Source organism: Camelina sativa, chromosome 4 (assembly GCF_030686135.1).
Source record: "Camelina sativa cultivar CO46 ecotype springtype chromosome 4, ASM3068613v1".
Lineage (NCBI taxonomy): Eukaryota > Viridiplantae > Streptophyta > Magnoliopsida > Brassicales > Brassicaceae > Camelina > Camelina sativa.
The window spans coordinates 21,306,766-21,321,200 of NC_141883.1; the positions used below are offsets into that span (position 1 = coordinate 21,306,766).

The window sequence follows — 14,435 nt, forward strand, 5'->3', positions numbered from 1 at the left end:
TGAGTGTTCCAGCCGTAAGTGATAAACTGATAATGTTGTACTCCTCTTTGTATTGTAGGTTCTTTTGTTCGATCCCTTGTATGATCCGAAACAGGCTGCCATTCCTGGACTGTTTATCAATGGTATGTGTCTTAAGAAACCAATATTGTTGGAGACGATGATCGATCGATGAAGCATTCTGCCTTCGTTAATTTTTTCAGACGTGGAAAGATTAACCAACAAAACAAGAAGAGTGGAGTAGACAAATTCGTATCACGTGTGAGGAAGCTGTGTCTTTTTGGTTAATGAACATGTTTATATGTTTTTCCATCTCTCTCTTTTAACTCTTTATGCACTACGTTTATTATATGTGTCTGCTAGATTTTAATTTGAATTTAAAAGTTTGCACAAAAACTCTCAAACATCTTAAAATTTCAACACAACGACGCTAGCCAAAGCGTTTTTCTGTGGGAGATAATTTTGAGATGAACATGACTGAAATCTCAAATCTGTATAACTTAAAAGATGTTCACACCTCATGTCATTCAAAATTCTACTAACATATATGTCAACAAAATAAAACCGGACCAAATATTATTATGCAATAGAGTAGATTAATTAATGATAAGATGAATTTGAAATTTACAATGTAAAAGAGTTTTGAAGAAAAAAATTGTATGTTTTTTTTTAATTCTTATCTTATTAAGGAGATAAATCTTTTTTTTAATTATAAGAATAATAAAAAATATATATATCTTTTGATAATTGATATGATAATTGTAGTTTCCTTTTTGTAATTCCTTTTCACATGATAAAGTTAAAAAATACCTTTTTCAGAAATAAACTGTAAAATTAACATTTCTTTTCTTTGAAATAAATCCATATAATTATCATGTGAAAAGGGGATATATATATATATATATATATATTTGCTGAATCCTTTTACTTGTTGGAATTTACGTGATTTACGTCTATATATATGATAATATGAACATTAATAAATCAAGAACTATACATGCAACAATACATCATAAAAATAGAAAAAAAGTAAGTAAATTAAAACACGTTGAATCCTCTGATCATGGACGGCTTACCTATGCATCTCCTCAACGAGATTCTCTTCAGAGTGAATCTCAGATCTTTGGCGATGATGCAATGCACAAAAAGATCCCTCCAATCGCATATATCAAACGACCCTTACTTTAAATCCGAGTACTTTTCTCGGCTCGGATCCGGTTTACTTCACATCTCCCCCTATGGCTCTAATTTGCTTTCCTACCACTCTTTGGGGGATTCTAAGCCACCGAGAACAAAGAATGTGTCACTGGAGTGTATGATTCTGGGTTCTTGCTCTGGCCTTCTTCTACTCTCCGTTGAGGGTGTTAATGGTGTGTGCGTTGCAAATCCTATCACAAAAAAGTTTCGATTCTTGAATCAACCCAAGTCAAGGTGTTTGCCTTGTCCTCTACCATTTGCTCGGTGAGACTCACTGATGTGCATTGGGTTAGCGGTTGATCAAACTGATCGACAACGTTGTCTGCATAATTGAGTTGAAAAACTTGGACGAAACGACCTATAGATTCGAGATTAACGCAGGAGATTCATGGAAATTTTCGGAAACGAATATTACTTGCAGTACAAGCGATCTCGACAACCGTATGAGAAAACCTGTTTGCTTGAACGGATCTCTTCACTGGCTACTAAACGACGGAAGCATCGTCGCTTTCAACCCGGGAACAGAGCAAGCAAGACTAATCTCGACCAGATTCCCCAAGGAACTGAGTTCGAAAACCTTGTTCGCTGCTGACAACAAGAGCCTAACTTTGATATCGGCCACAGAGGAAATGATTTACGTTTATTCCCTCGAGAATTTTCTCACTGATCCCAAGTGGGTTCTCGGGAGTCGGATCCGGAACGGAGTGCTGGACGAAAAGAGGCTGATTCGTTGGAACGTGGAAGCTTACGACGGCATGTGTTTAGTGTTGATGGAGGAGACTAAGAATGACTACAACAACTCTAGCGCACGAATGCTTCATGGGTACGACTTGAGAACTAACAGCTGGGGGCTCATGGGTTCGATTATAGTGTGGTGCAATGCAATTCTAGACTTTTTTCAGTTTGCACGGTCGTCATCTTATGTGATAGGACTTCAGGGGAAAAAGGAAATGATACGGGCTTGTGATCGAAGCATCTCCTCTGTAAGATTAATTATGAGACTGGTGAGTGATGGAATTTTATCAGAAAAAAGGGGAAAACAATTTTGGGAAACATCGATAGGTCGAAGAAGATAGAAGGAAACCAATACTGTTTGAGAAGATGGTGAAGCCTCCGTCAAAATTTATGGACGTGGGAAATTCCAACAACAAAAGAAGAAGAGTGGAGTAGACAACATGTGTCTTTTAGTCAATTAACATGTGCTTTTATAAGTTTTCTTCTCTCTTTGTTCACTACGTTTAATATGTGTGTGCTAGTTTTTAATTTGAAGTTATTAAACACTTTGCACAAAATCTCTCAAATATCTAAAACTTCAACATATATAACGACCTTTAACAAATCATGCTTTGAATTCTTTAACCAAAAAAAAACTATATTATGAATCAATAAAGCATGACGAAACCTAAAGATTTTCACATGTGTGTACATTCAAAAAAAAAAACATATTTCATAATATATGTTTCTTCTGCTAAAACAGTACTGTACAGTTTTATTATAAATTATAAAACAGTATTGTAAATGAGAAGATGTACTTTGTAAATTAATGAAAAAGTGTATATTATAAATTTTCTCTTTTCACTTAATAATTTAGATTCGATTGATTTGTCATGCATGAAATATGTAATCAAACCTACAAACAGAAAATGGATTATGTAAGCTATATATATATACATATATATACTTCGGGAAAATGTCATTTAAACCATGAACTTTCAAATTTTGGTCATTTAAACCATGAACTTTGTTGTAGGCCATTTAAAATATCAACTTTTGTTAACTAGCTTTTTTAAACATGAAGTTTCGTTGACCAAACAAAAAAAGACATGACGTTAAATCCGATAATTGACCTACTAACAGACGTTACTATGCCGTTAATCACTCCGTTACTGACAAAACGACGTCGTTTTAATGGAAGTTTTAATTCAAAAAAATGTCCTTTAAACCATGAACTTTTAAATATAGGTCATTTAAACCATGAACTTGTAAATGTATGTCATTTAAACCATGAACTTTCAAATTTCTGTCATTTAAACCATAATATATGAAAAATGTGATCAATCCTTCAAACTCTAGTGTAGTGTCCTAATAAATGAAAAAGACTCAACACAAATACAAAAAGACACAAGATACATAACAAAGATCGAAAAAGAAGGATGAATTGATGTTCTTCTTTCTCGTTTTCAGAATCGCATTATGAGGCAGAGTCGAAGAAAGAAGAGAGAAACTAAACTAGGGTTAAATGGTTTAACCGGTTAGGCTTATATACTTCTGCGGTTTCTAATAAACTAATCGGTCTGATTACCGAACTGAACCAAAATCCGGATTATCCAAATCAATTGCGCCGAACGGTTAGGCCTTTTTCGGTTCGCTTCGATAACCAAATTTTCAGGTTGTCTAGTTTTCACCGAGCGCCCAGAACAAGTTCATGGTTTATATGACAGAAATTTGAAAGTTCATGGTTTAAATGACATACATTTACAAGTTCATGGTTTAAATGACCTATATTTAAAAGTTCATGGTTTAAATGATATTTTTTCAAATTAAAACTTCCATTAAAAACAACGTCGTTTTGTCAGTAACAAAGTGATTAGCGGCATAGTAACGTCTGTTAGTAGGTCAATTATCGAATTTAACGTCATGTCTTTTTTGGCTTGGTCAACGAAATTTCATGTTTAAAAAAGCTAATCAACAAAAATTGATATTTTAAATGGCCTACAACAAAGTTCATGGTTTAAATGGCCAAAATTTGAAAGTTCATGGTTTAAATGACATTTTTCCCTATATACTTCGCATTCTTCTTTTTTTCTTTTCCCCGCAGCTATAATTCGTATTCTTAGTTATCTTTGTTGGCCAAACGCTATAATTCGTATTCATATTTATAGGAATGCTATTCTGAGATAAAGGGTTCTAATTGTGTAGAAACTATAATGGGATGTGCACTGGAGGTTTCTCATAAAAATTTATCACTTAAAAAAGAAATAATAAAATATAGTATAATATTTTTCTATTATGAGAGTTTCTCATAAAAAGTGAGAACGATTTTCAAATGAGAATCTTTGAGAAACTTTTTTTTACAATAAAAGATTATTATTTTATATTTTATTATTTCTTTTGTTAATTATTATTTTATATTTATTATTTCTTTTTTTAATGAAAAATTTGGTGAGAGACTAACCAATGCACGTGGTCTAAACAGAACATTAAAAAGCAATAAATTATATGTAGATATATATCATCCCAAACCTTTTTTTCCTTATCCACAACCGAAAAAAATCTGTCTAAATCCAACCAAAAAAAAAACACTAATCCTCTTCTTACGTCTTATTTATTTAATTCTTATTCTTGTGTTCAGATCATTATATGAGGATTCTGTGTAAAAAGTTATATCTAGTGAATGAGAATAAGATGTCAAAACAAAATAGGAGTGCTTAATCTAAATAAATAAAATTATGAGTAGTGATAGAAGAAGATAATTTTTTAAAAAATAATAATAATAATATGAATTTTCTTTTTTAAAAACGTTTCTTTTTTTTAAGAAATAAAAACTGTAAAACCAGTTTCCAAATCAGTTTCCTTGTTGGAATTTGCTGCTAACGTCAATAAATCAAAGAATTAAACAACAAGCAGGGCGGATGCAAGGCGAGGGAGGGTGGGGCACGTGCCCCACACTGTTTTTTTCCTTTATACATTTTATGTTTGGTCCAATGAGTGCCACACCCTAACTAAAAACAAAAGCCATGCCTTAGATAGACGAATCCTTTTTTTTGTCTAGTTTTGTAAAATTAGTTTTCATCATTAAAACCTGTAAATTATGTTATTTTATTTTCTATAGTGATTTTTGATAAAATGACAATAAAATAGTGATAAAATGTTATTGAATATAGAAAACATAATAAAATTCTATAGTTTTATAAATTTATCATACAACTTATTTTTATGTTTGTCTAATTTATTTTTAATTTAAAATTTTTGTTATATAGTGCCCCAATTTAAAAAATATTCTGGATCCGCCACAACAAGGAAGCAAAAATTTTATCAGATCATGGATGGCCTACCATGGCATCTCTTCGACGAAGTTCTCTTCAAACTGGATCTCAAATCTTTAGCAGTGATGCAATGCACAAATAGAGCTTTCTTATCGCATATATCCAACGACCCATATTTTAAATCTGAATACTATTCTCGGCTTGGATCCGGTTTACTTCACATCTCCATGTATGGCTCTAGTTTGCTTTGCTACCACTCTTTGGGTGATTCTAGCTCACCTAGAACCAAAGATAACTAAATGGTGTCTCGAATTCTAGGCTCTTGCTCTGGTCTTCTTCTACTCTCCATTGATAGTCTATGCGTCCTAAATCCTCTCACAAAGAAGTTTCTATTCCTGGATCATCCTAGGTCAAGGAAATTCCATAGTCGTCTAAAATTCTATCCTGGGGGCACTATGTACATAGGATTAGCGGTTGATCATATTGATAAAACCACCCATAGTTTCAAATTTTTTTGCATGGACGAGCGGAGAGAGTGCAGCAAAATGACGTATGAATTCGAGATTAACGCCGGAGGTTCATGGAGATTTTCCAAAACGAAGATTACTTGCAGCCAAAGCAGTCTCGATAACCGTATGAAAACAGGACGGATCTCTTCACTGGCTACGAAATGACGGAAGCATCCTTGCTTTCAACCCCGAAACAGAGCAAACAAGACTAATCTTGACCAAGTTCCCCGAGGAACTTAGTTTGAAAACATTGTTTGCTGCCGACAATAACAACCTAACCTTGATATCGGAGACGTAGGGAGTAGTTAACGTTTACGCCCTCGAAAATACTCTCATTGATCCCAAGCTGGTCCTCGTTAGGCAGTTTAGGTACGGAGTGCTAGAAAAGAGGCTGATTCGTTGGTAGGTGGCAGCTTACGACGGGAAGTGTTTAGTGTTGAGGGAGGAGTTTTGTAAAATCTACAATGACAACGGGTGGTTCATGGGTACGACTTGAGAACTAACAAGTGGGGACACATGGGTTCGATTCCAGGGCGTTGTGATGCATCTCTAGACTATTTTTTGTTTACACCGTCTTCGTCATCTGTGATAGGAATTGACGAGGAGGAGATGATATTGGCTTGTGATAATCCAAGGATCTCCACTCTAACATCTATTATGGGACTGGTGAGTGATGCACACTCATCAGGAAAAATGGAAAAGCAACTTAGGAAAAGATCGGTCGTCGAAGAAGTTAAAAAGAAACCAATAATGATGGAGAAGAAAGTGAAACATCCGTCCAAGATTTTGGACATGGAAAATTCCAACACTAAAAGAAGAAGAGAGGAGTAGACTTCGTATCACGTGTGAAGTACTTGTGTCTTTTGGTCAATGACAATGACTATGTGTTTTATATGTTGTCTTATTTCTTTCTTCACACAACGTTTAATATGCATGCTAGTTTTAATTTCAAGTTATCAAACAGTTTGCACAAAATCTCTCAAATATCTAAACACTTCAACATAACGACATCCAACACTTCTTCTATTGGAAATAACTTGAGAAAAGCATGTCTATCTTATGGACCAACTACTATGATGAATTCTTTGACAAACAAATAAAACTATTATGAATCAATAAAAGCATGATGAAACCTAAAGATGTTCACACATGTGTACATTCAAATTTTTAAAAATCATATTTTCATTATGTACATATGTTTCTTCTACTATAACAATAGAGTAGACTAGCTGAGATGTTGTACTTTTTTAAATGAAAAAGAGTAGATTGTAAATTTTCTTTTTTCTCTTACTAATAATATTCAATTGATTGGTCATCAAATATGTAATCAAACCTAATAATAGAAATCAGATTATACTTCCTCTTCATCTCTAAAAGAATTCTATTCCGAAATAAACGGTTCCAACTTTGAAGAAACCATAAATAGAACGTTAAAAAATAATTTCCATAAATTCCATATACACGCCATCGTCCCCAACCTTTTTTCCTTCTCCATAATCGAAAAAAAATCTGTCTAAATCCAAAAAAAACAAAAACAACACATTAATCTTCTTCTTATGTCTTCAAAGCATAATAAAGGTTCAAGCAGAGATGTAAATGGCCAAGCATTTACAAAACTAAATAAAGTAGAAACCATACCAGATCCAGACATTTACGATATAACCTACGTCGACATCTCTCCCTCCGAAGGCTCCTCTTCTCCATTATCCAAATCACCATGGTCCGTACAAGTCGATCCATCCGCCGTAGACTCGCCGTATCATTCGGCGAAAGGTACGGGGGATACCTCCAAAGACGAAAAAACAAACTACTCTCCAAACATTCTCCTGGGATCTCTTGTTCGCGAAGAAGGTCATATCTATTCATTAGCTACAACAGGTGACTTACTCTACACGGGATCTGATTCCAAGAACATTAGGGTTTGGAAAAACAATGTTGAATTCTCGAGTTTCAAATCGAATAGTGGATTGGTTAAGGCCATTGTACTCGCAGGAGATAAAATATTCACCGGTCATCAAGATGGGAAGATACGTGTGTGGAAAGCTTCGTCTAAAGAATCAAACGTTCACCGTCGTGTAGGTACAATGCCTAACCTACGTGATTACATAAGAAACTCTATCGTTCCTTCTTCTTACTTCAACTTCACGCGACGTAACCGTAGCAGCGCTGCGTTAGGGTTTCGACATTTAGACGCGATCTCGTGTCTCGCGTTGAGCGAAGATAAGAGGCTGTTGTACTCTGGATCTTGGGATAAAACATTTAAAGTCTGGAGGGTTTCGGATCTGCGGTGTTTGGAATCTGTGAGCGCTCATGAAGACGCGGTGAACGCAGTCGTTTCGGGTTTTGATGGTTTGGTTTTCACCGGTTCAGCTGATGGTTCGGTTAAGGTATGGAGAAGAGAAGATCAAGCGAAAGAGACGAAACATTTCTTCTCTCAGACGTTGCTGAAACAAGACTGCGCCGTCACGGCGATCGCGGTTGATCAGAGCGCGACGATGATTTACTGCGGTTCGTCTGACGGTACCGTTAATTTTTGGGAACGTGAGAATAATATGAGAAACGGCGGCGTTTTGAAAGGTCATAAACTTGCCGTGCTTTGTCTAGTCGCAGCGGGGAACTTGATGTTTAGTGGTTCAGCTGATTTAGGGATACGTGTGTGGAGGAGACCAGAAGGTGGTTGTGGTGGTGAACATGTTTGTCTTTCGATTTTGACCGGACATGCTGGTCCGGTTAAGTGTTTGGCTGTGGAGAGAGATCAAGAATCGGCTACCGGTGAGAGAAGGTGGATTGTGTATAGTGGGAGTTTAGATAGGTCGGTCAAGATGTGGCGTGTGTCGGAGAGATCACCGCCGATGGTGAATCAGGAGTTTCGGTTGCCTGATCAGTTAAGTTGTGGTGGTGGTCCGTCCGAGTTATCGGTGGCTCCTAGCTTCTCGGCTCAAGGGAGGATTAGCCCCAAAAAGTAGTTAAAGAATTTTTGTGTTTATAAACAACATTTAACTAATCAAATGTGTATGTAACTGTAATTAACTATATTAAAGTGATTGATCCAACAAGCTTCAAGCAAATTTAATTACATTGAGTTCCGGTTCGCCTTAACCGAGATTCAGACAATTTGTTTGACATACAACTCTAATGGTTCAGAGAAGAACCTTACTTCCACCAAAACTGCAAAATTTGAATCAATAAAATTTATGATTTAGAGTTCATAAACTCGAATCATAACACAAGAATGAATTTTATGGTTAGAGTTCTTTCCTTAAAACACTAATGATAACATAAATTTTAATTCTTGTGTTAGTTGTCAAAATCATTACTCTTTCTTGTGAATCTAATCAGAGCTCTCAAGTCTTCTGGACCGACTCTAGCTACTCGTTTATCCGACCATAGGAATTGAAGTGGACACGAGTCATATGGTGAGTAATTGAGTAAGGAAGTGATCATCCTTTTGGCACTATTGTTTTGTCATTTTCATTCTTCAATCGTATGTTACTTTATATATTTTTTTTACTACTAGTCAAAGTTTCTTCTTACATAAGAAAATGGGACATGATGGATTATGATTTTAAGTGGTCCAACGGCAATGAAGTTAATTCAACTTTCTTTGAATCATTTTAATTATGTGATGTTTGGTGCGTCATGCACAACACACAACATCAGACATCATCATTAGGCCCTTTTTTAAATAATATGGATTGTTTTCCTGTTACAAATTCATCTCAGGTTCAACAAACGGTTCATTATTTAACACCGATCAACAAAACTATAATCACATGGATCCAACATCCAAGTTAAAAAACAACAAAATTGTATACACATTTCAACATCTTAGAAGTTGGTGGTGGTTCGATGGTTAAGAGATTTCACGGTCGATTCCGGTATTTAGTAAAAAAAAAAAAAAAATCAAATCTCAATATGTAATTATATTATTTCCATGACGACTATGCATAATAATAGTTAAATAATACGTAAATCTGAGATGCATAGCTTCGTATTTTCCCAACCAGAAAATAAAGAGAAAAACCCAAAATTCGCTAATTAAATAAAATTGTTTAGAAGGATGATGTATTTAGAGGCTATATAGAGTTAAGGAGTATAAACCATAAAACAGGGATAGTTTATTTTCAAACTTTCTAAACCATAACACACAACAGTGTTGGTGTCCTAACTTTATCTGTTTTGTAATAATAATTAAAAAAGTATTGGAAATATGTTGACCATAACAAAAGCCCTTTGTTTGTTAAACAACCCGGTTTCAAAATCTAACACATGCATGAGGTTGCGTCTCATACCTTCTTAACCAGTCAAAAGAGTTATCTATATAAACTCGACTTTGTCAAAGAACAATAAAAACCAAAAATTAAAGATCAGAATCATCATATATTCATGACAATGAAAAAAACTAATTTCTTCGTCCCATTCTTCTTCTTTGGAACGATATTTTTCAGAGTTGCTAGCGCAGGAGACAAAAACGCCTTAGCCGCATCATTCGTCTTCGGTGATTCACTTGTAGATGCAGGAAATAATAATTACTTTCAAACGTTGTCTAGAGCCAATAGTCCTCCTAACGGCATCGATTTTAAACCATCTCGTGGAAATCCAACCGGCCGGTTTACCAATGGTCGTACCATAGCTGACATCGTTGGTAATTTTATAAAAAAGTGTTGCATCCAAAATATAAATCAAAATTTCATTTTTTAAAATCATCATCCATGCTAATGCTTATTTAAATTTTATATTGTTGTCTATAGGAGAAAAGTTAGGGCAGCCAAGTTATGCAGTACCTTATTTAGCACCAAATGCAAGTGGTGAAGCAATATTAAATGGTGTGAACTATGCATCAGGTGCTGGTGGAATTCTCAATGCTACAGGAAGTGTATTTGTAAGCCTCTTTTGTCTCCATGCACACATTATCTGTCGTATATTAGGTGTCACGTTTGGTTGGTGGGAAAAGTTTACATAAAATTCTATGTTAATTATTTTTATAAATATGTGTTAAATTTTGCTTTTTGACTCAAAATTTATGTTTGGTTGTGTACACACATATGCAAAATGGACTTGTGTATATGTTTTACAATTTGAAAAATTACGATTTTGTAGGGGAATCGATTAGGAATGGACATACAAGTCGATTACTTTACCAATACAAGGAAGCAATTTGATAAGCTTTTAGGTGAAGATAAGGCTAGAGATTACATTAGAAAGTCATTATTCTCCATAGTCATCGGCTCAAATGATTTTCTCAACAACTATCTAGTCCCTTTTGTCGCTGCTCAAGCAAGGCTAACACAAACTCCTGATAGTTTTGTTGATGACATGATTAGTCACCTCCGCAACCAGCTCAAGGTACGTTAACACAACTTACATTTGACAAAAGTTATTATACGTAGTTAACGTTAATTGAAGGTTTGTAAAAAAATCAAATGTAGAGATTATATGATTTGGACGCTCGGAAATTTGTGGTGGGAAATGTGGCTCCAATTGGATGTATACCGTACCAGAAATCAATCAATCAACTGCAAGATAAGCAGTGTGTTGATTTGGCAAACAAATTGGCTCTTCAGTACAATGCTCGTCTCAAAGATCTCTTGATGGTGGAATTGAAAGACAGTTTCAAAGACGCACACTTCGTTCATGCCAACGTTTATGATTTATTCATGGACCTCATTGTCAACTTTAAAAACTACGGTAAGATTATTTACTATAGGCCCATGGGCCTTTCAAAACATCTAGTGATCACTTAAGAGTGTTGGATTTTAGTAATAAGAGAAATTTATTTATTTCTTTACTTGTAAAAAGTTAGTATATAATATCATTGCATGGTTTTGAGTTTTGAGTACTTTTGAACAACGTTGCGTAACTAATTTTTATATAAGATCATTAGTTTTTGTAAAATAGTTTAGTTTTAGCCTTGTTAAATCCTAACAATCTATATAGTATGAATTTAGTTGTTAGGATTTTAGATATCCGTTAACATTCATTTTAGAATTGTTTCTTTGACTAATCATAAATAATGTTAATTACGGAATTAATATGTTGTTATGGAAAATGAATGATGGATAGGGTTTAGGACGGCGAGTGAGGCGTGCTGTGAGACGAAAGGGAGATTGGCGGGGATATTGCCATGTGGACCAACGTCGACCCTTTGTACGGACCGGTCAAAGCATGTCTTCTGGGACGCGTACCATCCTACCGAAGCGGCTAATCTGCTCATTGCTGACAAATTGCTTTACGGTGACTCCAAATTCGTTACTCCCTTCAACGTCCTCCATCTTCGTGACCTTTGAGATTTTACCCTTTTTTTTGTTGTCTCTTAAAAAAAATGTAATTTCTTCTTTAACAAAAAAAAAAAATGTAATTTCTTTTTCGACTGTTGTGAGAATCATTTTTTTAATGGTTATATATATTATCTATAAAAACATTTTTTTCATCTTTTTCAATTCAAATTATATTGTAGATTGTGGTTTTCATAAAATGTTCAAGCGCAAGCTGCGCAACAAATTTAAGCCATATTGTTTAACGTTTGAAGTTGATACTATTATAGAGGGATATTTGTCTTGGAATCTACAAGTGTCGGATACTAAGAATCACACTAGAAATGAGTAAAAGAACTCACCCACATTTTTTAAAGAAAAAAACAAAGTAAAATTATAGAAAAGCGAAGGGAATAATCAGTTATATACTTGTTTATTTTTGGTAACCGAGGATTATAAAAATATTGGACCGTTGGGTTAATGCCATAAAAGATAAACGTGAAAAAGACGAAGCTAGCCCTCTTTGGCTCTCTTTCATGCACGTTCAAAGGACAAACAAAAAAAAACGTACCCCTTGGATTGGATCAATTGGAATCAGAAAACAGAGTGGATTGAGGAAGAAAAAGACAAGAAGAAAGAGAAGGAGGGAATAAGGGGGAGGGTGTCAGTGGTTTTGATCTGATAGGACCGGTCCGGAGTCCGGACTCGAATATCCGACAACGAAAGGACGGCTGCAAAAAACAAATAGGACACATCGTCCCATAGCACCAACACACAGAAACCATGCCACACCACACCTCGCTCTCTCTCTCTCTCTTTCTCTCTTTCTACAAGTTTCGTTGTTTTTGGGTGTGAAAGCGACTTGAGAGAAGAGAGAGAAAGTCGTTGAAGTGGGGGAAGAGGTGGCTCAGTAGTGTCAAGTGTGGGTCATATCATCCTCCGGCCGCGCGTGCTTATCCACCTCCTTCGACCCCGACCCCGACAGCTTCACTCTTGTCTCCTTGACCAGTTTTGTTTTTTTCTTCTCTCTCTCTTACCCGTTTTGCTACGTAACGTACGTATTTGTAAGGTTTTTGTCACAACATTTATATGGACCAAACCAGTATGAGAATACTATACTTTAAAAACAAATAAAAACATACTAGGATTTGTTTGTCTTAATCATCTTCTGAGTCTTATAGGGTATCTCTTGACGTTCTTAAAAGTCGTCAATAATAATATATTTCTATACATTTGTTTGTTTATAAAGAAAAGATAAGAACGAACGAGAAATGCGGAGAGAGACAGAATGATGGGAAGGGTCGGGACAAGGCGTGAAGAATTATTATCACACAATTTTCCTCTGATTGCGGACTCTTCCTTATCTCTCTATTAACAAGTTCTTCAATCTCTATTTCGAACTAAACATGAAGCCATCCTACTACTCTAGATCATACACTCATTTGTCATACCCTCAAGTTGTTCAAATTGTCATGCTCATCTTATATGTTTTCCATATGTAACAAAATGTAAAAAACGAGATCATTTAGTTTAAAACGGATGAGTATCTTATGAACAACTTTTTTTTATTTGTATTTTTACTACTTATTTTAGAAAAGGTTATTTGTTTGTTTTCGTCCTATGATGTTTACTTTAAAATCTTAGTATAATAAAATATATATTGCTTAGATTTAGTGTGTTTATTGTGGTCCTTGAGAGATCAAACTCCACTACAAATTTGGTTGTTGTATATTGACTAAGATAGATTCTGATTCGGTTGTCATAATCAAATCAACGTAATAATTTCTAACGCGAATGTAGTTATATAGTTTGATCAATGATCATTCATAGTAATACAAATTTTGGTGTTTTTAGTGATGGAAACACGAGCATAGTCCCCACCGCCCACCGCCACTACCGTTTTAAATTTAAAAATAACGATTTTTTTTTATAAACGACTGTCACCTGTCTAATATAGTTTGGATTCAAATTTGTAAAAGTATTCGAAAGAGAACAATCTATAAATAGAGTAATAAACAAACAAAAGGTTTCTGGTACATTACAATATAGTATTGTCTTTTCTAAGACAGCGAACAAATGAAACAAGATCAATTTTTTTTGGACTTTAATTTCAAAAGCCTGCGTGATTGATCCAACAAATTATAAAACAATACTTTAATTTTCGTTCTCAAATAAAGCAATACAATAAATCCAATTATCCACTTTTCAAATAATTTTTTTTGTAACGAAGACGATAGAAAAACGTGTCCCTTGTTTCCAACTTTCTGGAACATTCATTTTATTCTTTTTTTAATTGCAGATGATTTACGCTTACGACACAAAAATATTGATTTTTTTATGAGTTACACAAAATCATTCATTTGAATAAAAACTATACTACTATAAGTTACGGATACTAAAATATTGTTTTTTTAGCAAAACAAAAATATTGGTTAAAAGCGAAATCAGTAGTAAATTAGTTATATAATTATATAAATTTATTGTATATAAAA

General features: G+C 34.6%; 1 protein-coding gene and 3 pseudogenes across 2 annotated transcripts; all 4 read left to right on the top strand.

The window, feature by feature from the left end:
• Nucleotides 1–1,060: 1,060 nt before the first annotated feature.
• On the top strand, nucleotides 1,061–2,364 carry LOC147946043 (putative F-box protein At1g57580 pseudogene; annotated as a pseudogene).
• Nucleotides 2,365–5,236: 2,872 nt separating this feature from the next.
• On the top strand, nucleotides 5,237–6,520 carry LOC109132518 (putative F-box protein At1g57580 pseudogene; annotated as a pseudogene).
• Nucleotides 6,521–7,057: 537 nt separating this feature from the next.
• Nucleotides 7,058–8,745, top strand: LOC104780869 (protein JINGUBANG pseudogene; annotated as a pseudogene). The gene has a single exon (XR_015596963.1). The product of XR_015596963.1 is annotated as a protein JINGUBANG pseudogene (transcript).
• A 1,298-nt stretch (nucleotides 8,746–10,043) lies between these two features.
• LOC104780870 (GDSL esterase/lipase At3g50400) lies at nucleotides 10,044–12,121 on the top strand. The gene is made up of 5 exons (XM_010505411.2): nucleotides 10,044–10,334; nucleotides 10,441–10,571; nucleotides 10,790–11,035; nucleotides 11,119–11,377; nucleotides 11,753–12,121. The coding sequence occupies exons 1-5, from the start codon at nucleotides 10,076–10,078 to the stop codon at nucleotides 11,974–11,976; spliced, it is 1,119 nt and encodes a 372-aa protein (XP_010503713.2). The 5' UTR covers nucleotides 10,044–10,075; the 3' UTR covers nucleotides 11,977–12,121.
• The last annotated feature ends 2,314 nt before the right edge of the window (nucleotides 12,122–14,435 follow it).